General features: G+C 39.4%; 1 protein-coding gene across 2 annotated transcripts in view; it reads left to right on the top strand.

The window, feature by feature from the left end:
- Nucleotides 1-1,206: 1,206 nt before the first annotated feature.
- Nucleotides 1,207-27,927, top strand: part of phf19 (PHD finger protein 19) — a 39,989-nt gene continuing 13,268 nt past the window's right edge. Inside the window, exons 1-11 of one of the 2 annotated variants that reach the window (XM_053625579.1) lie at nucleotides 1,207-1,997; nucleotides 10,786-10,989; nucleotides 12,418-12,499; nucleotides 12,838-12,933; nucleotides 15,118-15,212; nucleotides 17,437-17,585; nucleotides 17,918-18,013; nucleotides 18,900-18,968; nucleotides 20,964-21,084; nucleotides 22,882-22,949; nucleotides 24,365-24,514. In XM_053625579.1, the coding sequence (XP_053481554.1) occupies nucleotides 10,810-10,989; nucleotides 12,418-12,499; nucleotides 12,838-12,933; nucleotides 15,118-15,212; nucleotides 17,437-17,585; nucleotides 17,918-18,013; nucleotides 18,900-18,968; nucleotides 20,964-21,084; nucleotides 22,882-22,949; nucleotides 24,365-24,514 (1,106 nt within the window). In that variant the 5' untranslated portion in view covers nucleotides 1,207-1,997; nucleotides 10,786-10,809. The remainder of the gene's footprint in view (nucleotides 1,998-10,785; nucleotides 10,990-12,417; nucleotides 12,500-12,837; nucleotides 12,934-15,117; nucleotides 15,213-17,436; nucleotides 17,586-17,917; nucleotides 18,014-18,899; nucleotides 18,969-20,963; nucleotides 21,085-22,881; nucleotides 22,950-24,364; nucleotides 24,515-27,927) is intronic. The other variant, XM_053625578.1, reaches the window with a different exon arrangement.

The following is a 27,927-nucleotide window of genomic DNA, read 5'->3' as shown; positions in this document are numbered from 1 at the left end:
TCACAATAACATTTCTACTTATTTGAGAAGAAATTAAATGTTTTTATTTAGATTATTTTCTAACCTTGCCTTGGTGCCATCCTGCCAAGATCTAAAAATGGAGCCAGTTCAAGAATTTCAGCAGTAAGAGCACACCATGAGTACATTAGGTTATAAATGTAGAGCTAGGCTCTTTAAGTGGAATTGGAATAAAATCTTTAAATGCAATTTTCTTCATTTTTCACTTTTGATAGTAACCAGACTTCACTTGAGGTTTAAATATGGACATATATTTCCATTTAGGGAAAACTGAAGTAGTTTTCAGAACTATATAAAGTAAAAAAAAAAAGTCCAAGTTTGACCATGTGATGGGTTTTCGCAGACACCCTATGCAGGCTTCAAAGCAGGGAACGGTATTTGCTGCCAATACACAAATTACACATCAGTGGTTGATGATTAATTTACCAGGCATTTACAGTAGTAAGCCTATGGTAATTGCAGAAATAATAGTCATGAATTTATGTCAATCTGGAAAAACTAGATCCCATCCAACTACACGAAAACAATGTGAAATGATTACATTAATATTTCTGGTATACTATTAGTAATATTACATTACTAGATTAGGGCTGAGGTGTGGGATTGTGGGAATATCCAAATCTCTGTGGAATTTAAAAGGGTATAAGATAAATAGTAGATCCAAAATTGACAAAATTTCTTATAATGATGGTTTGCTTGGTTTGTTTACCGAGTAAAAAGGAATTTAGGGAATGGGATTTGCTCCCAATATACAAATTGCACACGAGTGGTTGATGATTAATATACCAGGCATTTACAGTATCCCATTCCTGCCTCATGCCCAGTGCTCCCAGGATGGGCTGGATAATAATAATAATAATAATAATAATAATAATAATAATAATAATAATTGTCGTTATAACAGTAATATGGATTACATAATAATGAATAACTTATTGTTGTTAATGATAATCATCATCATCATCATCATCACCATTATGCTTTTTATTATTATTATTAACAACAACAATAATAGTGATTACATAATAATTAATAACGTATTATTGTTGGTGTTAAACATCATCATCATCATCATCATCATCATTATTATTATTAGTAGTTGTAGTAGTAGTAGTGATTACATAATAATTAATAACATTATTACTATTGTTGTTGGTGTTCAAAAAATAAATTAATAATAATAATAATAATAATAATAATAATAATAATTGTGGACACTCTTGCTATACATAATACATCATCAGTTCAGATTAGTAGATGCGTAATAACACACCGAATAAATAAACATTATTCCAGCTTATAAACTCATATATTAAATCAATATTTATCTAACTTATAAACTCATATATTAAATCAATATTTATCTAATTTATAAACTCAGAACATACCCAGCTAATGTTTATACTCTTATAACTAACTAGGCTGTTGCATTAAAATGTTCATTTTAAAACATCTCATTTAAATAATATATCATTTTAAAAAGCATATGTGTCTAAACTCCGCTATAATCTTCTTTACTCACTTGAAGAAACCAAACCCTATTTCATTATTTCTGCACGCAGCCCACTGATGATTCAGATTCAGGCCGCATCCCAATCCGTGTTCACCGTCACTAAACAGTCCTCCACCTGTAGCGCCATGGCAACCACAGTACCGTTAGCTCTGGCGTACTACTTTTCTGTACTATGTCATGGTCTAGCGCGCGGTTTGGGACGCAGCCCTTGCGAGAGGCGGTGAGAAGCGGTACTTCCGGTCTGGCGATGACGGAGGGGGCGATGTTAATTACATAAGCAAAACGTAAACGATTCGCGGGAAAAGGTGAAAAAATGGCGACTCGCACAGAGTCTGTTTGCGCGTTCAGCTGAAGCTGGAGAAACTTTTGCGTTAGCGAATGGAAATATCGCACCGCGAGTGGAGCGCAGACGTTTTTTTGCGAGGGAACATTTTATCCCCCCGGGGCGAGGAGAGCAATCAAGACGGTAATGAAAGAAAAGGGATTTTTTAAAATCATTATTTATTTATTTTTGGCATGCCATCAGCTAGGCGAAGCTAACTGTAACTCAGTTCAAAGTGAACGCTGCTGGATGCAAAGTGCCTTACAGTGTAGCGCTCGTGGCTGCTTTTATCTCTTAATTATTATTATTATTATTATTCCTGACAAAACTTCTCGTAGCTTGCATTGTTTTTAAACTTTCCGAACGCCTGAAAAGGGAGAGAGCTCAGAGTTTGCTTTTTTTTTTTTTTTTAAAAAAGGGAAGAAAAAAGTTTGTCATACGAGCTGAAGTTAGTTGTGTGCTGCATTTGAATCTTGAATCAGGGAGGGAAATATTATTAGCTTCAGAGCTAGCTCCAGACTCCATGTTTTTCATCTAATTAGCATAAATGCTAATACTCTGCAAACTTAAAATTCCTGTTCCTAATATAATAGCTAGCTATATTTACTTGACTTTTTATCCTTTGCCACAAAGTAAACTGCATTCTAAGGGGACTTGGCTCTGCACTGAGAGGTAAACAAACACTACACACGTTGTCATTGTGTTTTTTTATTTTTAAATTATTATTTTTTATTTTTCTCTTAAGCATGAAGCAATTATCATGCGTTATAATGGCTTTATAATGGGTTTGTCTCTGTAGACCAGTGCCATCCCAAGTGTGCTCTTTTCCATAACAACATTAACCCCTTACTGTTCAGAAGCTCATCCTAAAGCACATTGTTGCTATGAATTATTCATCTTTTTTTAAACTGACAATTAAATGACGAATATGAGGACATGCTGGTATGTCTTTAGGGGGCTGAAGGAGTTAAAAACCACACCCAGGTATTTATATGACATGCTGAATGACTGTCAAAGTGCCACCTTACATCTCCAGGTTCAGCCTCTTTACATGTTCTCCTCGTGCCCATGTGGGTTTCTTCTGGGTTCTTTGGTTTCCTCCCAAAAACACGACAGGAGGTGAAGTGCCTTCTCTTGGGGTGTTGGTTTGTGTGTGTGTGTGTGTGTGTGTGTGCGCGCGCGTGTCCAGGATGTAATCCCACATCACGCCGCGTTTTCCCGGGATAGGCTCCAGATCAACACCGCCCCCGAGCAGGATAAAGCGCTTCCTGACGATAGAGACTCGAGTCTGGGCGATATGACAATAATATCGTATCGCGATATGACAATAATATCGTATCGCGTTACGACAATAATATCGTATCGCGATACTTAAGGACATTTCTACTAGGGCTGGGTATTGCGACCAATTTGGCGATTCAGTTCTCATTTATATGGATTTGATTCGATTCAGTATTGATTCGTTATCAATATTTCATTCAATAGGTTAGCTTTGCAGACATGGAATCCATGTTTTAATATAAATTCTGGTAACTGAAACCCTCCTACTTAGCTATATTACTGAAATACACATTTACTTTAACAATGGGGCACACACAATTGTTTAATTGCTTTTTACTTTTACTTTGAGTAACAAACACTGCAACAAGAAATCATAAATATGTGCATGCAGTGCACACAAGGTGAGCACAAACTGCACATTACTGTGAAAAAAATAAAAACATTGTAAATGTGCAACAGTGAAATTAATTAACGAGTTGAAACGTGTGTAAGAAATACAACCGTTTTTTTTCAAAATTCAAAACATGAACGATGGCGACATCTTCAGGACGAGAGGCGAACTGCAGATAATATTCACATCCTCTGCGTGCGTTGAGAATAGATTCGGGGATTTCCCGGCTCGATATCGTTTGGTTAAATTGAAGATCAATTAAAATCGGAGAATCTATATATTTTTTTTTTACCCAGCACTAATTTCTATGATACATGATGCGTATCGCGCTATATTATTTAGCTAACAAAATTACCGTTCGCTGAACAGTAGTAAAATGCACAAAGCGAGTTTGACGATACTTTAATGACTATGTAGAAGATTTTTACGTTTTTAAAAACAATTATGTCCAATCAACAGCGTGCATTCAGTACCATTTAATTTATAATTATTAAAAACATAAAAAAAAAAAAATTATCACCATACCAGCGATATCTCAGAAAAGTGTATTGTGGAATCATTTGTCACGGTATTGATATTAAATCGATATATCGCCCAACCCTTGTTTTAATAGTGAATTTTTAAATTTATTTGTTTTTTTAAAGCTAATAAAAGCACAGAGGGTTAGGGGATTAATAAAGTCTTAGTATTCTTCTCATGATAAATAATTGACAGAAATGCATGTGATGGAGTAAGCTACAGCAAGCTGAGAGTCGTTGCACTGCCTCCAGGGTGTGTTTGTCTTTTCTTTCATTCTACATGATTTGCATTTGTACATTATTTTAAAAAAAAAGTTTCAGTCTGTTAAAACACTTCGCTAGGGCTGCACTTGACGACTGGCCTTTCAAAAGCCGGGCCCCGGTTCAGCAGGTCTGTAGCTGACTTCCTTCTTGAAACCATGCTGCTCTCTGTCTAACTCATTGCTGGTTGAGTTTGACTCATCAAACTGTCCCTGAAACACAGCATGGTACTTTCTGTCTATTTTTTTATGTTCAAAATGTATGGAACTGCTGAAAAGAACCGTTTGTGGCATGCATGTTTTTTGCGGCGGTTGTCTGTGCCAGTTGCGTTTCGTCGCCCGTTTTTCGCGTACGGCTGTGAAAATGAAATAGATGTGCTGGTTAAACAGGAGGGGTAAGCTGAAAATCAGTTCAGTTACAAATCACGATTCTTGGGCTTGCTGCTTTACCTGATTGTAGTAGCTGAACGTAGTAAAATGCATCGGGACACGTGAAGCCGTTTTCAGCAATACAACCCTCTCACTTTTAACCCTTTAAACTCCCGCTCACATTATTAAAGTTAGTCATTACAGACTTTTCGTATTAGTTATTATGTAGTTACCGAATAATATCCTTTACACCGCAGCACTGTTGAGTTCTTGATTCTGATTGGTTGATTAGTTTTATATAACAGCAGCTCAGACCGTAGTTCCTACTTTAATTCAAATCGCAGGTTTGTTTTAACGTGCTCGTTCTAATAGGTTAACGTTTCTATAGCAACCGCTCGTTCACAGGGACTTGTATAATGGACGCTCCATATCTATGTATTGATATGATGAAGTTTATTTTGTGTTTGTAGAACATCTGTAGTGTCTGCGTAACGCTTTCTGACATGGGGAAGTCATCTGGACGGAGGGCTTTCGTGGTTTCTCAACTGCATTTAAGAAGCTGCATTTGGCCAGAGCCATATCTCCCTGCAGTTCTCGCATGGTTTCCACTGAAACTAAACAGGGTTGAGCCTGGCCAATATGTGGATGGGAGAGGCTAAGGTAGCTGCTGGAAGTGGTATTAGGGAGGCCAGCGGGGGGCGCTCACCCTGTGGTCTGTGTGGGACCTAATGCCCCAGTAGAGTGACAGGGGCACTATACTGTAAAAACAGCACGGTCTTTCAGATGAGACGTTAAACCGAGGTCCTGACTCCCTGTGGTCATTAGGACTTTTATCGTAAACGAGTAGGGATATACCCCGGTGTCCTGGTGAAATTCGCCCATTGGCCCTTCTCTAAAGCGCTTATAAATGTACCTGTAACTAGCTAACATTTTTATTTTGTCTTCAGGAGAGAGATAAAAACAGAGAGGGGCTGTTGATGGAATGATGCTTTATAGCTGTAATAACATGGATCATAACAGTGTAGGGTCTGTACGGTGGTTAAATTATTACTGTTCATTAAAATATCAAATTCTGATAATTTTCAGTAATAATAACTGTTAAACAGGGCTCCGGTCCGGTCCAGTAGACTAAGTGATTTCAAAATGAGACCCGGTTTGACAACGTTTGCATCACAAGATAAGAAATGGCAATAATTTGCCTAATATCTGACGAGTATTATGATTTGCATCAGATTAAGTGAATCTGTTGATTAGTTATAGAAGACATTTGTGATGAGAGAGAAACACGCGTGTAGAACATAAAGCTCAGTGATGAGAAGAAAGGTTTGCATCAGTATAATACAAGATATATGGCAACTGAAAAGTTGGTTGACATTAAGGTTCATTCCACTCATTATCCTACTCTCCGATATACTTGAGAGGAGACTTGGCTAAGATCCACAGGGGATCAGACCGAATTAAGAGTCGAGAACATGATGGTCAGAAATCCAGGTGGAAGGAAGTCTAATACCTGAAGATTCTGGGTTTTATACTGAGGTGTGATGAGGCAGGTCAGGGTTCCTGCCTCTCATCATACAGTGCTGCTGATTTGGTTGTTGTTCAAAGAGACGTCTTGGGGCCATCAATTCCCAGCCTCCCCAAAAAAAATTGCTCTTTGGGGACGAGTTTTGCACGTTCCTAAAATGCCTAGCTCATGAACTTGTCATTTTATGCGTTCATGGAACCTACTCTAAAGTTGTAAGCATGGTTTTAAAATGCATATGACACCAAACATGACCTGCTTGTTGAGTTCATATTTATATATATATATATATATATATATATATGAGATTGAGTGTCCTGAGCAGTTTTCAGATTTGATGCGTTTGAAAGAACTGTGTTTTTGCTAGTCTAACGCCAGTTACAGTCTTATCTTTAATGGCACTGCTCTTGGGTGTATTTTGGCCGTCCTGGTCCTTGATCTTGCGGATAACCTGACGTGGGCTTCAAAAGGTATTCATGACCATCCCAGGCAGGCAGAAAGTGGAGTTTATCTAAACAAAAAGTGTTGGTCTATGTGTGGGTTATGTATTGCATAGGGAAGCTCATACCTCAGGGGTGCTCTTGCTGGCCTGACGTGTTCCTACGCCAGGAACTAACTTGTCTTATGGATAAAACTCTTCGGGATGTACCGTTATTGGAAAATAATCAAGTTTGGGGTGATGACCATAACCACTTCGTGTCACGCAACCCGGCCGTTGATCGTTTTCCTCTAACGGCATGGCTCGAAGTGTTTTATTTAGAGGTGATATGACAGAAATGTCATCGTGATTCTGGAAGCCATTTCTAAAATACATGATGTATATAACTATATGTAGGTTTTTTTTGTTGTATCCATCTCTCTCTCTCTCTCCAACATTTCAGAAAAGCGTATTGCAACATAATTGATCACGATATCAATATTATATCATCATATCGCCCAGCTGTGGTTTTATTCTTTGCTTATTATAGATAAATCCCTGAAAAATAAGCCAGGAGTTTAAAGGATTAATAACATATTTAACAAGCAAAGAAAGGAACAAAACACAATTGTTCGCAAAAGAGCTCATGTAGACTCGGGTCTTTAAGTGTTGGGTGTGTTTGATATTTAACTGGTTTTTGCCCATGTTTAAGACGCTCTGACCCCCAAAATCTGTTGTGGCCCATAGAGTGTCTATAAAATGACTGAAATGAGGCGCATACAAACAAAAACATTCATTCTGGTTTTCTCAGCGACTTAAAGGGGTCCGATCATGATGTTTAAACGTTAATTATGTTGTTTATTGGTTGTAAGAGAATACGTTAATGTACTTTAATGTTCAAAAAATGCATTATGTGTGAAATATTGTACGTTATTGAAGTTCCTCCATTCCCAGGCTGCCTAAAACGCTCCGATTTTACCGAAGCGCCTCCTTCTGAAAAGCCCAGAGTGCTCTGTTTGCGTTGACCCGTTGCGTCGTGATTGGCCAAAAGCCTCGCGTGTGTCGGAAAAGTAACACCCCTTAGCGCTAGTCTCCAAGGCTTCTAAAGCAATCGCCTGTTTCACACCGCACGCTCTAGCAGAGCGAAGTTTATGGTAACAAATGAGCGCTTTTTACACCGGACGTGAGCAGCAGTGAAGCCATCGAGTCTGTTGTTTTGTTTTATTTTGTTTAGTTTTTATAAAAAAAAAAAAAAAATCATGTTCAGCATATCTTTCAGGTTATTTGTGCAAAAGTAAGGAATAAAAAAAAAAATCAACTATCAATTTTAATCACACTTTAATATAGGGATGAGCAAAAATGATCAAAATATCATATATTTATAATAACAATTTTTTTTTACATCGTTGGAGGACATAAATATTCTTTGTATTCACTCACGAGGCTGATTTATTTATTTTATTTTTTTGTGCCAGAGCAGGTTCACGGTTTAGACCCCCAGGTTGGCTGTGTTTCCGGGCGAATAAGTCTCATTCAGTCAACAGCAGAGGAGGCTTGTTTTATGGAGTGGTAAACATGAATGCAATAGACTGACCCAAAACACTGTGAAATGATGTTGTGTTTGTGGCTCTAACATCAAATGGACCCCAGTACACAACTGATTAGTTTCAGGTTCATTCCATTTTCCAGCTTTTCACTTCTGTCTCACGCCTGTGAGATCTTTTCTTTTTTCTTTTTTTTTTTTTTTCCTCCTCACTTTGTACAGTATGGTGTAAAAGTCTCAGGAGGAAAAACTCCTATAAAGAGCAGTGTGACAACCTTTTGCTTTAAAAAAAAAAAAACACCAGTAGTCTCAGGTACATTTTGTGGAGTTTTATAAAGAAATTGGCTGGAAGTTTTTCTTTCTTTCTTTTTGCTTCTTGGAGTTTTTGTTGTGTGTGTGTGTGTGTGTGTGTGTGTGTGTGTGTGTGTGTGTGTGTGAAACCTGGTATGTTGCATAATAAATATATAGATTTAAAAATACAAAATTTATTTATTTATTTTTTTTACTGACTCAAACATTTTCTGTAACGTTTAATTATTTGTTTAATTAAATATTTGGGAATCGAAAATGGCTTTTTACTCACTCAGTGATACAGAAGTCATCAAGTCAGACCCAAAATGCTTGTTTTTGCTGCGGCTTTTTTTTTTTTTTTTTTTTAAATTTGTGAGATTTTTTTTTTTTTGGCACGAAATAGTTTTACACAGTCTTTCGCGGTGATGTTTGTTGATAAGTGAGACCCTTTAACTGCACTCATGTTTGACTCGTGTGACTCGAAGAAGGCTTTGGCTGAATATTTGGGCGTCTTTGCCCAAGTCTGCGGTAATTTGTAAAAAATTGCGGAATCCTCCGAATATTGCGGAGTTTGCTGGATTTCACCTTCATTTGAGATCACAAAATCATGAAAATCCTCGAGGGACTGTCAAATAAACATCTCTAACAAAATTTGTATTAAAAATATTAGTAAGTTTTTTTTTTTTTAAGCGCGATCCGCCTGCTCCCTCAGTTCCACAGCACAGAAAAAGTGACTTGTTAAACTCGCAGCACAAACATAAAACCAACCATCTATATTAAACTTAACAACATATTAGATCTGATCCTCTCTAAAACAACCAAATGGTCCATAACATCTTTGGCAGAATACAGATATGAATAAAAAAATGACATGAGCGTCTTGTTTCTCACACGGTGGATATTTAGAGATACCGAATCCCTGAGTATTTTTATATTTAATCGCTATATGATCACTGAAACCGTCCTGTTGTGTCCGATATCATGGATGGATTATACTGTTACACTAATGCTGCGCTCTTGTTATATTATGTGCATGTCGCAGATTGTTCTTACCTGAAAACGTTTACGTGAAATGTCCAGCCCGACTTTAACATGAGTTACTGCAGTGTTATTGAATTTGCTATGGAGCTGTAATTACAGACATATTACACCCGCTCGTACAGATGTCGTAAACGGGACGCACGTTTGTAGTCCGCTGACGAGCGAAAGCTAACGAAATTCATCCCGCTGTTCATGCAGCGCTTGCTCACTTCAACCCAAAAGCCTGGGCTCACGTTCTATTTTATAAAATCAGTTAAAAGCCGAGCGCGAATGCATCTAAAATGAGAGCGAGTAAAAGAGACTTTTGGTAACGTGATGAATATTCGCACGACACCTCGCGGAGGTAAACTGTCAGACCCGCTGTGAAGTTGATTAACGGCGTAATTTGAACAAAAACAGCTTCTCCAAAGATTCCAGCCTCCAAAACAGACGTGTAGGATGAATGCTAGGGCGGCAGCTGAGCTTTCAGTAATTACAAGCAAGCCGAGATGCCACTTCATCCTGATTGGTTGGCCAACATTTTATTTAAAAAAAAAAAAAGTTTTTAACATGCATTGTTGTGGCCAAAAAAACGCTTGATTTTGTTGACTTGTTTACTTTTTAAAAAATTTCCGATGCAATTTGCGGAGGTTTTTTTTTTGCGTAAAACTACTTGAATTGGCGAAATAGCAGTTGCGTGAAATTGTTTTGCACGGCCTTTTGCAGTGATGTTTGTCGGTAAATGAAACCTTTTTAGCTGTACTCGTGTTCGAAGCAGATGAATCGAAGAGGGCTTTAGGGGTGTAAACGCACATCTTGATGACATCACATGTCACATGACGTGTCTCGGCCCAAATCTGCGGCACTTTGCTTGATTTTTGCGTTCATTTCTGCGATCGCAAAATTGCAGAATCCTGGAGGGACTGATTTGATAGCTACCTGAATGTGAGAAGAACTACACCAGATATAACAAAAAAAAGTGTCCCACCTTTACCCTGCAAGGATTTTTCATCCATACGGTGTCGTCGAAAGTAAAGGGTTGTGTAGTATGAGTCTTACAACGAAGATGATCTCTGATGGCCAACTTCATATTATCACCTCAGTCAGACACGTACTAGGAGAATCATGATTCTACAGGAAACGCGTCAAAGCTAATATTGTAACGTCAGATCCGGAGGCGTCCGAGCGTTCAGCACGTGCGCTTTGTTTGTATAATTAAGATCATTTTCATGTTCTTATTTGTCAGGAAGTGACCCCAACACGTGCGACCGTTCTTATATTTCATGGATGTATCCTGGCGTTTCTCTGTTTCTCCATAGGAAATCTAGGTGCGTGTGTTAAGGATGTTGGAGGGAGCGTGCCGGGATGGCTACCTGGCTGTAGGTGAGGAGGAGCTGGAGGCCAAGCGGCTGCTGCCCAAGCACGACAAAAACTGCAGCGACCTGGAGAGCAAGCTGACCGTGGGCCAGTACGTACTCTGCCGCTGGTCTGATGGCCTGTATTACTTGGGCAAGATCCAAAGGGTGAGTCAGTGTGACTGGAAGCACTGGAGCATAGCGGTGTGTGCGGGTTTCACTATTAAAGCTGTCTTGCAGTCAGCACAACTGAACTTCTGTTCATCACGTTAAAGACATCAAATCTAATCTCGAAGGTCTAATCTAAGCTTGAAGGAAAGCAAAACTGCCTTTATGGTTTACAACACGAATCTAACTTGCCGTTAGTAGAAATGATAATTACGCCACAGACCGACTTGTGTGTAAGGCTGCGTAAGTAATTCATATTTTAATTGCGAGTAGAGATTTCTTCATTAATTAAACGTAATCACATGTGGTACTGGTGAGCTTATCTAAAGCTGAGATTAGATTCGATTTTTTTTTTTTTTTAATTGACTTTCCATCCATCTGCTGGTCTGCTCTTACGCTTCTTACTCTTAAAGACAATGTGTATTTTGTTATTAGTGTTCCTCTCGTCACTTTTCAGTCTCTGGACAACATGCCTTAGTATGTAAGTTGAGTCGTAAGGGGTTTGTCTGACCGTTCCGAGTTTCCGCTCTCTGCTTCCCACGTAAAGACTGTTTCAATATGCAACACAAGCCAATTGAGAATGTCACGTATTTATATCTGTGGAGTAAAAACATGCCCGGGAACGCCGTCACAGGAGAATAATCGACGTGTTCCAGCCCAGCCTGAAGTGGAATTTCTGTTGCCACCAAAGTCGATTAGCAGTTTGCCAACGCTAACGTTATTTAATGATGAGTAAGGGCTTGTACTGTGTATCCATTTCTATCAATTTTTATGTATTTATTTATTTATTTTTTGTGGAATGCCCGTGAACCGTGAAGTTATCTCCTGTTCTCGCCCTCTGTTTAAATTTAAAAGAGGACAACAACAACAACAACAACAACAACAACAAAAAAGAGTAAATTGTTATGTTGCTGAGAAACTGCATTACACCTGGCCTACAAAGCGCTGACTCTGGAGACTCCTCTCTTTAAACATCTCTTTCTAGAAAACCACTGATTATGTGAAGCGTCCATCCTCCATACAGCAGCTCTCTGGCATGGAATTGTGAATTAGGGGGAGGGGGCTGATTTTTGTTAGACAGAGAAATGATCCCAAGTCGTTTTGTTTCTAAATGGGTGAAAATGACAAATGAGATGATTATTATAGGTTTCATTGTGCAGCCCTTCTAACTCTAAACATCTATATGCATTGTCTAAAACGTCCAGTAATACTCACAGGCTCATGAAGACCACGATTAGCTAGATCTGAACCTGAACTTGCGTGGTTGGATAACACCGGACTTAACAGGGTCCTCTTCTCAGGATCATGGAGTTGTATAATGTGCACAGTGTACATACAGTTATGCACATCTAGTGTATGTATAGCAATTAAGAGTGAGTCATTACATGGTGTGTGTGTGTGTGTGTGTGTGTGTGTGTGTGTGTGTAGGTTAGCGCTTCAAAGCAGAGCTGCTTCGTGACGTTTGAAGACAACTCCAAGTTCTGGGTGCTTTGGAAAGACATACAACACGGTAGGCAGCGTCCAGGATTTCTTCCTCACCAACACTCTGCTGCAGTACTGGAGTCATGTCTCCTGTTTCCATGGAGCTGTGAAGACGCGTGGAGATTTCTGTCACTTTAATGTAATTCAGGGCACTCGCATTAATTAGCGTTTTGTGAATTTCAGCAGGTAAATGTAACCTGGATGATCTGAGTGCAGGTGAATTATTGTGGCGTGTGTGTGTGCGCGCACACGCGTGCACTGACTGAGATGTACATGATGTGAATGTGTAATTATGCTGCATTGTGTTTTTTCTTTCTTTCTTTCTTTTTTTTTCTTCTTCTTTTTCTTTTTTCTTTTGAAACTCAGCTGGCGTTCCGGGAGAAGAGCCCAAATGCTCCGTGTGCTCCGAGATGACTGTGGTGTCTGAGAATAAAATCCTTATCTGTGGAAAATGTGGAATCGGTGAGTCACTACTCAGCATCGAAAATGGAGAATAGTTCAGTGTGTGTGTGTGGTGTTTTTTTTTTTGTTTTTTTTTCTTTTTTCTTCCCCCAAGCCCACATTTGCATGAGGTTAGTCTGTGGAACAGAATTTCATCTATGCAAATATCAACCGATCAGATGCACCAAGAGCTGCACGTCGGTGTGAAAGCATGTGTGACACGACAGTACAGTGTAATAAAGAAATCTGTAGATGAAGTTTAAAAAAGAATAAATAAATAGTGTACGTCAGAGAATATTCCTAAACAGAGCAAGTGTTCGGGTGCTTTCACATGTGCAGGGTTGTAGTCTGTTTTGAATCGAACCCTGGTGTGTTTTTTTTTTTCCCCTCTTGGCCAGGTGAGAACATGGCAGTCACATCCAGATGCAGATTAAAACTATGTCTTTGTGAGGCAGTCTCTGTCTACTTCCAAGTGCAGTTTGATAGCACAGAGAAAACTATATGACTCTGAATCGACTCACCTGCAGAAAGTGAATCAGGCATGCTATGTATTTTGTGTTGTGAGATATATATATATATATATATATATATATATATATATATATATATATATATATATTTTGTAGTTGTGAGCTGCTGAGCTGACACATGAGTCCCAAACTGAGCCAAAGAACAGAGCTGTGTGTATGTTGCATGCAGTGTGAAAGTAAATGAACCAAACCTATCAATCTCGCTTTGGTTCAGACTCCGCAAACGGACGAATAGGCGTGAAAGCACCCTTAGAGAAAATCTCCAAATAAAGCTGGCTCAGTATTATTAAATGGTAAAGGGAAATAAAACTAGCTAGTGAACAAATCAACAAATCTTGCTAGGCAAAGCTGTGGGGGATATCATCATGCAGACGCGTCACCTGTATAACTAGATGGCCGTCTATGAACGAGAGATCGGGGAGTCGAGGATCACGATTGTTTGTTGATTGATGTGTTGATGCATTTATGATGGGGTAAGGTGGCTTTACAGTGACTACATTTACATGGACAGCAGTAATCTAATTACTGACCTTATTCTGAATAAGACAACATTCTGATTAAGGTGTTTACATGAGTCACTTTTAGAATACTCCTTACATGTTCCTGTTTTAAATGTTATAGAACATGTATCGATTAACGGCACACGTCATTACGTCACCGCGCCACGCCGTCCGATGTTCCCTCCAGAATTTCACATATCGACATACAGTTCGTCTTCGTTATGATACCGTATACAGTTTTGGGTGTTTTTATTTTTAATTCCACGAAAGCTTTGAGTGCAGTTAATTATTTGTCATGCTGTACGTGCAAATCGACGACTGCTTGAAACCGTGGGCTGTATCCCAAACCGCGTACGTACCTACTATATAGTAGCTGAAACACATGTACTTTGCCTACTATATACATGTGTTTCTCCTACTACGTAGTAGGTAAGTTCGCAGTTTCGGACGAAGCCGTGCTCTCTTGTTTGCCATAAAACGGTTGAGCACTGCTGTGTGTGTACGTGTCCTGTCGCAAAATGCGGTGAAAACTCCCACACGACGTTAATAGTGTGATTAAAGTGTTTACATGTCTGTAATACACGTTGATAATGCGAGTAAAACAGGAGTACTCCACACGACTTAATTCCATTTGTGTTTACTTCGAGTATGACTTTAATCGGATTAAGGTCATCAATAATCGCTGTTTACATGCTAGTTTCTTAATCAGAGTATCGTCTTAATCGGGTTAATATTGGATTATTGCTGTCCATGTAAACGCACTGAGTGATGGTGGTTTGTACTGTTCACAAGATATTAGTTTGTCATGTGACCGCGCTGAAAATTTTAGCGCAGCACTCGCTGTTAACCTCTGTCGTTTCAAAGATATAGGAAGACAATCAGTAAACTGGGACGGAGCTGTGGCATCATCATTCCGGCTGAAAATCCATGCAGTCTTCAAAGCAAACAGAAGAGTATTTTGAGCCTGGGTGATGAGGCAGAGGGGAAGACTGTGCTGCGTGTAATTGCTCACAAGGGAGTTGGCGCTCCCTGCACTCTCTCGGCATAGGGATTAGTTCAGACTCTTCGTATTTACAACGCAGAAGTGCCTCCGAGACCAGCAGCCTGTCAAATACCCTCAAATGTCTTCTGTTTGGTTTTTTTCTTCTTTCTCCGCCCTCATCCTCCTCTGACAGGCTACCACCAGCTGTGCCACATGCCGCAAGTGGAGAGCTCAGCTGACCTCTCGCCTTGGTTCTGCAGGAAGTGCATTTTTGCCTTAGCAGTGAGAGTGAGTGTATGCCTCGTGCCTTTCAGTCTTGTTTTGTTGTTTTCCTTACAATCGATCCAAACCTTATAACAACCTCATGACCTTATAGTAGCAGCATTAAAGGAACGCTCTCTATTGACTGCATCTGTAGTGTTATGGGTGATTACCGCAGACAAGAAAAACACGTAAAGGAAACATAAGGGCAGTTATTGGATTATCAGAGGTGAAGATGTCTACTGTTTAGTCGTAGCATTTTGCAATATTTGACCCTTTGCTACAGCCAACTACACTTTTTTTTATGCTTCTTCAGGTAACGCAGTAATTAGATTGAACATGAATAAAAATTCCCCTGATGGAAAAGCTAATTCATTGGGGGTCAGGCAGGATGTGTATATGTGTATGATAGCAGTTACTCATAGATTCCCCACAGAGATACAAGACAGAAGATAACCACACAACAGTGTTGGTGGTAATTTGGTTTGGTGCAGCTCAGCCGTAAAAACGATCAACAATACACTGAACAAAGTACATAAAGACCAGCACCAGAGCACGTACACCGTGTGCTTACTGACCGCCTTCTCGAGTACCGCAAAGTCAAGAATAATGCCCACTAAAAGTTGTGAGACGTGGAAAAAGTGGCAACGAGGTAAAAGTGAATAAAAAGACTCAGTTTAAATAGTAAATGGCTTGGGATATGCAAATGTACGGTGATCTAATATGAAACCCAGTATTCTAAAACACCCCATATTCATTAAACCAAATGGAGAAGAGGTGGTGTAAGTTTTTTGCTCGTATTAACGACGGTTCTCCATAGACCTCGTCAGTAAATCAGCTCGTCACATCTGTGTCTGGAGCTCCCAAGGTTGTATATTACAAACTCCCATGATTCTCAACCAACGACTTCATCACACGCTCTCCACTCAAGAGCATATCCCTTCTCACGATCACCTGCAGTCACAGTATTAGTTTTTTGATCATTACCTGCTTATTGTAGTTATCTAATTTATGCAGAACACAGTGTAACACCGACTATCGCAGCAAGCCTAGTGTCAAGTTATGCATGCGCATTTATACACACAAACATTTAGTACATCAGGGCCCGTAATATATTGTGAGAACAAGTATTTTGTTAGGACACATTATCCAGCCCTGTTTCCTAACACGTAATCACAAACACTTCTCTCTGGGAAGTTCCAGCGATGAAAATGACTCTAAAGATGTAGATATAATTATATAGCATGAACAATATCGAGCTTAATTTACAAATATGTACCTTCATTTGAAGAATTTTTGAAAGTGCTTTACAGATATAGATTCAGTGCACTCATCTATGGTAACTGCTTCATCCTGGTCAGGGTCACTGGTGTAAAGATACACTCAGGCATACAGTGATTTTCATCGCTGCAAGTCACCAGACGCTGTACTATGAAGTTGCCAGTAGGCGTTCTGACTACTGGTTGCCACAGTAACATTTATCGATGGGTGGAGCTTTCCACTTTTAACAACAAACCAGTTTGAGAGTGTATAAAGTTGTGTATAAAATTCACCAGTGTATATATATGCATCATGTCTTACGAGATGAAGGAGAAGCAGCGTGTACTCTTTGCCATTGCAGCCATCTGTCTGCGGCGAAAGCGCGAGCGCCGTACTAGCTGGGTCCACGAAACAATTCGGACTCGCAGGCAGCACGACGGATCACGTGTGCTCTACTGCCTTCGCTCCCATTGGTAGTTGCTGCACCAAGTCGCACCAAATTTGCATAAAGTTTTACTTTTTTCTCAAGTTTGTCCCGTCACTGGACAGATCTAATCGCCAACAGCTGCTGCCGCTCGTGTCTCTGGAATTCGCCAGCGCTCGCTAAAAATAAATGGTCTCCGGTCGCTTTGTCGCCGCATGTTTTTGGAAGGTAGAAACCCGATTACCCAGAGGAAACCCACACAGACACGGGGAGAACATATGAGACTTCACACGGACAAATCAAAGCTCTGGATCGAAATAGGGGACCTGGAGCTGTGAGGCAGAATGTGCATTTAAAAAAAATAATAATTTAAATTAAATATCCACTAATGTTTGTTGGCTGTGTGGTCTTTAGACCAAGTGTGTTTTGAGTAAACTGGTTCTTGGCGGTGGTAATTGCACATAATGTCACTACAGATGTGGAAGGGATTAGGTTGCTGGAGTAGTGAGAAGTCTTGGCATTGATGTTCTAGCTTGTTTTTGTGTGTGTATTTTTCTGTCTTGTCAGAAAGGGGGCGCACTAAAGAAGGGCCCCATAGCTAAAGCACTGCAGGCCATGAAACAGGTGCTCACCTACAACGCTGAGGAACTGGAGTGGGACTCTCTGCACCGCACCAACCACCAGCAGTGCTACTGCTACTGCGGGGGACCTGGAGAGTGAGGACACTATTTCTACCTTTGTTCATCACCTCCTGTTTCTTCATTCTCTCTCTCTTTTTTTTTCTGTGGTTTTGACTCTCTTTCTTTCAGTTCCTCTCTGACCTTGAACAGTATAGTGGCTCAGTATGCTCCCCCCTGTGCGCTTCCTTCTGATTCCCTCACACTGCGTTGAGTGTATTCGCTCATGCTGCACATTCCACACTGTTTGATTTGGCTCAGCGTGCAGTTGAGCAGCTCGTAATTGATTTATTAGATTTAGTCTGCGTTGTCTCGGTGATAAGAACACGCAGCATTAGGTCCCATTATCTTTTCTTTCCATCTCTCCTTAGATGGTACCTGAAAATGCTGCAGTGTTTCCGCTGCGAGCAGTGGTTTCACGAAGCGTGCACGCAGTGCCTGCAGGAGTCCATGATGTTCGGAGATAGGTGCGTATCTATGTCACGTGATCACAAGTTCTGCTTTTCAAAAAGATGACGTGTAGCACAGTGAAACCAAGTGAAACCCTTAGCCTGCTGGGATAAGATTTCTCCTGCTGTATGTCGGCTAAGTAATGTTGCGGGGGAATATCTGTATTGATCGTGTATGATTCGCACAGGATAAGTGATCTCTGTATGAATCACAGATAGGAATGTGTTCACATGTACACATGCGCCAAAAAAAAAACGCATACTGGAGTGCTTTAATACTGAAGAAAAAGCACAGAACATCTTTTCTTTTCCAGTTAGATGTAATGGTATTTTGATGCACATGACAGTTCAAATGGGATATACATCATGCATTATACATATACAAGTGGGATGTGTATTACCTGGGGTTATTTCTACTGGTCATCGTATAGAAGGTTAAATACGTAGGCGTAGGTTTTCCAGAGTGTGGGTGAAAGCACGGTCTGTAAAAAAATTACTGACATGACCGATTTAGTCAGGACTACAATCCCAGGCATGCTCTATTAATTATTATATTTCCCACCTCCACATGTAAAAGGCCTTAAAATGGGTGTTTTTAAGATTTACCTTGTTTATAAAAAAAAAAAGCTAGATATGTTGTTTTTTAAAAATAATAAAAAAGAGCTGAGATAATGAAATGTTTTATGGAAAGCGTCCCGTGATAAGTGATTTATAACGGTATGTTCAGTGCAGTAGCGTACAAAGGAAATGGCATGCATTAGGGGATATTTGGAGATCATTGTGTTAAAATTGCTGTCTTGTGTATAAAACACCATTCATCTCCTTTCAGAGGCCGTTTATAAAGTACTCCCTGTCCATTTCTGCTACTTTTTTTTTTTTTCCTCCCCTCCTTTTCTTTTCACAGGTTTTACTTGTTCATTTGTGCCGTGTGCAATAAGGGAGTGGAGTACATCAAACGCCTGGCGCTGCGCTGGTAAGTGCTCGATTCTCAGAGATTCATGTGTAGAATGTATAGAAGTGCTGGACATGGATCGATGTGGACAGGACTAGAAATACTGGAGATGACTCGAGCGTCCTGAGAAGTGTACAGACTGGTGAAAAATTAAAGGAAAAAACGGCATAAATTGTGTTCATAAGGTGTTGGGGGCGGAGTCATCCTGGAAGAGACCGTTCCCAACAGGATGGCAATGTTTTATCATGGGCTGAAAGTGATCAGTCAGAAGGGTTTCGTATTGATTGGCCATGATGCGACAAGTGGAGCCAAATAATAACGATCATGCCAGCAAAATAACTAAATACCCCCACCGAAACATGTTTGTTTTTTTTTCTTCCATTTGTTATATGTCTGTATCGTAGACGTTAATAGAGGAATAACTAGAAAGCTATGTGTTTGTTTGTTTGTTTTCCAAACTACAGTTTAATCCCAGAATGCCACATGCATCTTCATCTTCATCATTTTACTAGTTAGATGAAGGTCAGTTGATTGAAGAGCAGATTGCCGTCATGTTATAACGTTACAGCCGCTCTAATTCACGTCACATATTGCAATTTTCCTCTTGCATTATCCAGTTAAAGAATGATTAAGCAGAATGATAAGCAGCTTTGAGATGAGCAGGAGATATATTTAGAAATTCTTATTTATCGCATAATTTGCTTGGCTTTAATGCCGGGGTTTTTTTTTTCTTTTGTTTTCTTTCTGACATTTAAAGTCCATAATGTCCATAATTGGATTTCATCCTGCGAATATCTAATGTTTTAAGTGGCTTTAATCTCCTTGGTCAGAGAGGTTTTGGATTCTATCTAGCATGTAAACGATGATGTGGATTTATTGTGAGCTGTCCGGGAAACGTTTGATTTTGAAATGTTGGGTGCTTTAAAGAAAGAAAGAAAAAAAATCCATCCTGAGTGAGGTGCAGTCTTTATAATCAACATCTTCAGTGGTGTCCGATATTTATTTTAGAATAATGCGGAGTTGACACTTTTTTTAAAAATTTTTTTATTTTAACGACCAAAATCCAGGAAGTATTCGCAGGAGCTTGCAATTTCTCAAAATTAACACCGATTTTCCACAAATTTGGGCCAAAACTCATCACACGATGTCCTCACAATGCACATTCAGCCAATGCCCTCTTTGCTTCACATGAGTACAGCTAAAATGTCTCCTTTACCTACAAACATCTCTGCGAAAGACCGTGCAAAACAATTTTGCCAATTCAAGTGATTTTCTGCAAAAAAAAAAAAGCATAAAAAAAACTCTGCAAATTGCAGCATTTTTGTCTGCAACAATTACACAAATAAACTCTGTGAAGTCCTGTATGGACTGATAGTGGTGCAGTGCGCTTAGCCTGCACTTCATTTCTACCGAAAGAGAGTGACGCAGCAGCGTTTTAGTCCTTTAGTCTGTCCAGCGCTCTCATCTCCTCATCTGTACTTTCTGCTCAAACAGAGTAGCTTTCATGTTAATCCCCACCGTCAAGACCATCATGCTTACGACCTTTTAGATACACGACGTAATTCGGCGCAATTTTGTCGTTTAGCCGCGTTCATTCCGGAAATTTGAGTCTAGCATTTTCACCAACATCTCCGCTAATTCTGTGTTTTGATATCTCATTAAAATGACTTTGAGCGTCACTGGAAAATGGTGTGAGAAAGGAAGCGCATACTTGTTGTTATGTTATGACTCATGTATGAGATTGTTAAAAATTGTCTCTTATTTAAATGCATTGTAACCGTGCTAGCAGCAACAATGTACCCGGGTGAATTTAGCACACCAGGCAACCGGTAACTTCTCACAGGGATATTGAAAATATAGCACCAGAATCTGTAAACATTTCGGTGTAACTATATTTCTGTGGTTATGCGGTTCAGGGTGGAGTTTTCCTTTAAGTAATGTTAAAACGCAGCTGAATGTCTGCTGATTGCTTCCCAGGAATTTTGAGTTTAATTCACTGTCATCATCTTTCATCAGGGTGGACGTGGTCCATTTGGCCCTGTACAACCTGGGAGTACAGAGTAAGAAAAAGTACTTTGAACTGGAGGAGATCCTCAGCTTCATCAGCAACAACTGGGATCATTTCCAGCTGGGCAAGGTCACACAGCCAGAGAGCGCTTTCATTACAGATGCAAAACTCTTCCTGACTCACAGTGTAATTGGTTGTCGTTTTGGCATTCGTTCACAGCCAGAAACTTTTGAGTACAGACAGTTGCAATCAGCGATCATCTTTGATGTGTGGAAAATGCAGTATGGAAAATGCAAAACACAAACAAACAGAGTCATTTGAAAATTCAGTTCACCCTGTACTATATTGAAAACACATCATTAACACTTTATTTTATGTTTTACTTTGTGAATTTGAAGACTGCGACACGCTCCAAAATAGTTGGGACAGCCGACTGTTTACCACTGAGTAAGATCACCATTTCTTTTAATAACACTTATTAAGCGTTTGGACTCTGAGTGAAGACACCAGTTGGTTAAGTTTAGCAAGTGGAATTTTCCCCCATTCATCCATTATGCATTTCTTCAGCTGCGTGACAGTGCAGGCCCTTCGTTGCTTTATTTTGCACTTCATAATGTGCCGCACATTCTCAATGGGAGACAGGTCAGGATTGCAGGCAGGTAACGCTAGCACCCGCACTTTCTGCTTACGCAACTATGCGCTTGGCAGAATGTGGTTTGGCGTCCTGCTCTGGATGGCAGCATAGGTTGCTCCAAAATGTGTACATATCTTTCTGCATTAATGGTGCCCTCACAGATGTGCAAGTTACCCATGCCATGGACACTGACACACCCCCATACCATGACAGACGCTGGCTTTTGGACTTGACGCCGAGAACAGCTTCCTCTTTGGCCCGGAGAACACGACGGCTGTTTTGTCCAAAAACTATTTGAAATGTTCACTCGTCAGACCACAAAATACGATTCCACCATGCTACTGTCCATCTGATGGGTGGCTGTGGCTCAGAACCAGTGTAAAGTCCTTTGGAACCGCTACGGTTAAAAAATGCGCTGTATAAGTGCAGACCATTTACCATCTCAGATGACACCGAGTCTAGAGAAGTGGGCGGCGCTTCTGGACAGTGTTGATGTACGGCTTCTGCTTTGCATTGTAAAGCCTTAACTTGCATCCGTGGATGCAGCGGTGAAATTTGTCGACCGACAAAGGTTTACCAAAGTATTCCCGAGTCCATGTCAGGATATCCATTACAGGCTCAAGTGGTTTTCAGCCTTGCCCTTTACACACCGAGATTTGACCGGATTCCTTGAATTATATTGTGCACTGTAGAAGGTGAAATGCCAAAAATCCTACCGATTTGTCTTTGGGGAATGTTCTTCTCAAATTGTTGGATTATTCGCTGACTCATCTGTTGGCAGATTGGTGAGCCTCGACCTATCCTTGCTCTTGAAGGACTAGGCCTTTTTTGGAGGCTCCTTATATAATATGATTAGACGATTCCCTCGCCTGTTTCACCTCACCTTCTTATTTCAACTCGTCACATCGCAATTAGTCCTAAATTGCCCCGTCCCAACTTTTTTGGAACGTGTTGCATGCATCAATTTCAAAATAAATGTTTACCTTCAAAAAAAAAAAAAACTATGCTGTTGATTAACTAAAACATCAAATACCTTGTCTTTTATACTTTTTTGGTTTAAATACAAATCAAAGTACATTTACAACTCGCTCCTCTTTGTTTTTATTAGCTTTTTCCATACTGTCCCAACTTTTTCGGAATTGGGGTTGTACAATACATCAGTGTTAAAACTTGTCCCATTCATTCGCCTGTGTTTAAAAATGAAAGCTCAAGGTGCAAAGAGAAGGACGTGTCATGTAGCGCCACGGCGCGAGGTCTGTTTCTCACTTTTATTCTTTTACATGTTCCATCAGCTTGCAAACACTCCTCCCTCAGAGAGAGGCCAGCTCATCCTTGATGCTCTTAACAACTACAAAAGCAAGTAAGACACGTTTTTTTTTTCTGTCTCTGTCCAAAGTGGTTGTCTGGACAGGTGGAGATCATTACTCTGATTTGTTTAATGAAGTCTTTAAAACTGAAACCTGCTCCATTTAAAATATATATATATATATTTTTTTTTATTTCTATGCACCTCATACATTAACATATGCTAACACGGATAAGATGTTCCTTTACCCTGTACTGAGAAAAGAACAGGAAACCTGTTGAGTCAAATCGCCTGACCGCTGTTAAATTCTTTTAATAAACATTTAGAACTATATACATATATAATATACCACAGCACTGATTAAATCTCACTTCTGATTGGTCCAAAAGTGTTCACTTTCTGTAGCAGTAGTTCTGTCTGCGATGCAAATCATAGGTTTATATTAATACACTTGTTCTCACACAACATCGTCTCTAAAGTAACAACTTATTCACAAAGACATAAATGGTTGAAACTCCACTTAAATGGATTTTTAAAAATGGGTAAGCGTTGATTACGACACGTTGTCCACGAGAAGCCGTTATTTTAACATTAATGTAAAATGGCTTTTTAAGACATGGGTCAGTTTAAGGATGGAGGACTTTGTGCTTTGCAGTTTCTCAGTAACATGACGAGAGAGGTTGGTGAGGAAGTGGCTGTTTAGGTGACGTCAACAGGACGTCGTTTCGTGGATGTTCCACGATATTAAATTTGCACAGAAAAACATTTGGAAACAGTATAAGAATAATTAGCAAAAAAAAAAAAAAAACGTTGGGGTGGTTGATTATTTTCCAGATTAGAGATGTTCTACTTTAACAATAAACATTTTCGGATATTAGAAAAAAGTAGTTGTTCCAGTCAGTAGTAAGTAGTAGTTATGGCTGAATTCTTCCTCCTGAAATCTGCTAAGGGCTTCAGTATGAGAAGGAATGTTTCTTCTTCAAACGACATGTCTTAGTTGTTACTGAAGGATTTAAATAATTACAGTTCTCTACATTTAAATATATTTGAATATGAATAAGCGTAGGACAGAACAAACGTAAAAGTAGTGCTATTACGTGTGTACGTGCATCACGGAAGGTAAATTTCTCAAATTGATCACGTATGTTAATGTTTAAGATTCATTGCTACTCGTGATTAGGCGATGTCGTGAAATCTGATAACCAGCGATGTTGGACAAATTCAGAACACAGGACTAAAGTCATCCATCTCAGTTATCAGATAGGGGCTGAGATTGTTTGGTAATTGCGTTGTTACAGCAAGCTGTTCCCAACAATACATACTTTCCATTCTTCCTAATAAATTTCAGTTGTTCTAACTTGTGCTTTTTATTTGGACACCGTCTAACGCTGTATATCACCACATTCAGATTGATTTTCAAGGATGGAACCAAATTGCATTCGGGCTATAACGTGGAAGCGTTTGTTTAGGTTTCTCTGCGGAAAGGAGATCAAGAAGAGGAAATGTATCTTTCGGCTGAGGACGAGAGTTCCCCCCAACCCCCCCTCCAAGCTCTTTCCAGAGAAGACGCCAAAAAGTGAAGGACGCAGAGGCTGCAAGAAAGGAGCAACACGCAACGGGTGAGTGGCAGGGGTAGGCGATATGAGACAAATATGATGATAGCTGAATACATTACAATGATGCACAGTATGTTTCATGATTTATAGGTTTGCTGACAAACTTTCAGCAAAACATTGCTGTATTTGTAAAAAAAAAAATTATAATAATTTAAAAAAGGCAAAAAAAAATATGGACAGGATTTGAACATCAAATTAGCTGCTTTCAGTCAGGTTGTGTGTGTGTGTGTGTGTATATATATGTATATATATAAAAATATATATATATACACACACACACACATATTATATATATGTATCTGTATATATATCTCAGAAAAGTGTATAGTGATGATATTCATTATGATATCTATATCATATTGTCATATTGTGAGAAGGCCTTCACAGAAACGCACTGCTGCACACAAGCATTCTCCAGTAAACACGATTTGTTAATGGAGTGCACTTGATCCAGTCCTGGAGTGGTGCTTTCCACGCACATAGTGTTTCTCTCGCAGACGTGCGCTACACTTGTTCGTTTTTCTCCAGCGCCTGTCGGTTAACACTCAGTCACTCATTCGCACAGACAACCCTCAAACTCAGCAGTTTAGATAGGATGTGTTGTGTTTGCACTACACGCACGTAAAAGCTCTTCTCTCGAAACGAAAAAGAAACTCCGTACGTGGCGTTTTTGCGTCTCGGCTCTGAAATATGGCTTGGGTTATATGGCTTGGGTCTAGAATATTAACCTCAGCTCTGGTTAAACATACACCTGTGTGCAGTATTGCAGACTGCAGCGCTTTATAATTGAAACGGTGCAGCGTGTGTTTACCCAAACACCTACGTGAAGCTCATCATTTTCATCTCGAGTGAGAATATATGAAAATTTGTTTTATTTATTAGCATGGCTTTGAAGTTGTGATTGGGATTAAAGCGCCATGCGGGGAGGTAATTACAGCAGGTACATCCCCCTGCTGGTTGATGTTCTTGTCCCAGCGGAAAAACCACTTCACTGGAAAAACCATTTCAATTCACATGTTTTTTTTCCCTCTCAGTTAGACATTTATTCTTTGTTTAGAAAAGCAGAGAAATCTCTCATTTGACTAATTGGCTTCTTTATTATATTTGTTTGGAATTATGTTCAGTGTGGTAATTTTAGACGCAGCGATAGGTTTGTACAAGCTTTTCAGACTCATTTCTATCCACCACATCTATAGTGTATTTAACACGGACAGTCATTTGGACCTTTCTCTGTATTTCGACGAGCCCACGTTTTTCAAATATTAGATTTCTTTAAAAATTTCTGACTATTAGGAGAAAGTAAACACAAGGGTTATGAGAGAGTGCAGGAAATATAATCCATCAGTGAGGATGTGTGTGGCTGCCTGCAGGTTATGAGGGCTTTGCTCTTTTGCTCACACAAATGGATTATTTTCTAATAACAGCACATCCTGAAGTGTTTATACAGCAACAATTTGCCAGTGTTGGAACTTTTTTATTTATTTCTTTTTTTATAATTTATATAAGAAACCACAAAGTGTTCTGTTTTGAAGACCTTGCCATCTCTGAGTTTTGCTGATGACTCCTTCCAAAAAAATAAAATAATGTTACATAAACACCTCAAAGAAAACCGGAGCATTTGTGGACGTGTCCGTCTGAATGAGCTGTTACTGTAGAAACGATAACGTATCCGGGTTAACACATTGATATAAACCTGAGATTTGCCTTGCAGCAATAACTAATGTCAGAGCTGCTCTTAAAGAATTCAAGTGTTTGTCTCCCTGTGTGGTAAGAAGTCACTTAATTTAGGTAGGTAAACATGTCATGAATAACTCCTTGCTCGTAAGATGAAACCAATTTTGTATGTGGAATGTGACTGCATGTAGAAAGTTATAAAGTTTTAATTGGTGTACTTCCTTCCCTAGAACACTGCACCCACGCACTCGCGTACATTCAGCAGATAAAGGTTTAATGATTTGTGCCATACATGTCACTTCTTGTTTGAAGAGTTTTTAATTATTAGTATAAAAATGGCTTGAAAAAAATCGAGCAGTTAATTGAAATGCCCATCCCTGGTTGGTGCTTTTAATGGAAGCCTAAGACTAGTTGTTGAATTCAGTCACGTGTTTAAAATCTGCAACTGCATAACACAAATTCAAAACTGTTACCCTGTAAGAATAAAGTAAAGGATGGGACTGGCATGAGAGAAAGTCTTCCCTAAATGTAGGGTATCGTTTTATCCAACCCTGTGTTCTAGTTTGCGTAATGTCCGTCCTAAATAGTATCCGAGATTAGAGTTAGTGTGTCCCAAATGGCAGTGTGTTGAAACGAGTATCCTAAGGTACCAGGGTGGTCTACTGTTTCTGGGAAATTTTCGAAGTAGGGATCCATGGACACTATTTCAGCTAATATTGCGTACAAGTCCTTGCGTGAGGGAGGACTTTTGTGTGACCGTTTGCTTTGGCGAATTCAAAGGATGCATTTTTCGAGAGGTGTAAATGAAATGTGGAAATGATATACGGAATAACGAACGTCACCGTAAGCAAACGCCCTGCTACATTTCAGCTTTTCTTCAGTGTGCGTAACTAGGCAACATCGTTCTCTTCCGTTACACCACGTGTTGGTATGTCCCAGTATGGCCCCTTGCATACTCTTTTGCTACCCACTCAAAAGTATGTACGTTTTTTCTTCACAAAAAAGTACATAGTTTTAGTGCATAGCATAAGTATGCCAATTGGGATGCAGGGCGTCTTTCCAACACTGGAGCGATAAAAATCAATCAATCAAAAAAAAAAAAAACCTCAGAAATCATGAATAATACCAATGTCGAGCTTCATTTATTTAAAAAATATAACGTAATTCATATACTTTTACTGCATCAACAACCTCCCTTAGGCTTGCATTTTAAATTGAGTAAATATTTTTCTCCCTTTCTCAGTGCTGGGGAATCTTGTTGTTAATCAGAGGAGGAGAGAGATTAGGCTGAAAATTCCTGATGCGTTTCGTTAACGCGCTACCTAATCTATTGTCCCAGATATTATTTATAATCTCATCCGTCAGGTCTGTTGAAACAGTAGGAATGACTTATGTGTGCTTGCACATGTCTTCGTGTTAAATACTGCAAAGCTGCCAATCTTTACGGTGTAGCTGTAGAATTTGAGATGACTTTTTTTTTTTTAAGCCTTTGCTACAGCAATACAGGAGACACCTGAAAACTATGCCTTTTCTGAATTCTTATCTATTTATTTATTCATTCATTTATTTATTTATTTGGCTAAAGCAATGGCCAGAGCAAACACGGATAAAAATTCAGTAGGTGGAAAAGCCAGTTCCCTGAAGGGGGAAGGATGGAGACACGTTTGTATTTTAATTTTACTTTATCTCTGGGAAGTTAGACTTGTAAATTTGTGAATTTCTGTCTGTTTAAAATGAACAAA

This window comes from Ictalurus furcatus, chromosome 5, assembly GCF_023375685.1.
Source record: "Ictalurus furcatus strain D&B chromosome 5, Billie_1.0, whole genome shotgun sequence".
NCBI classification, from domain to species: domain Eukaryota; kingdom Metazoa; phylum Chordata; class Actinopteri; order Siluriformes; family Ictaluridae; genus Ictalurus; species Ictalurus furcatus.
Note: the sequence above shows the minus strand (reverse complement) of the source record. Positions and strands in the feature narration are given on the sequence as shown.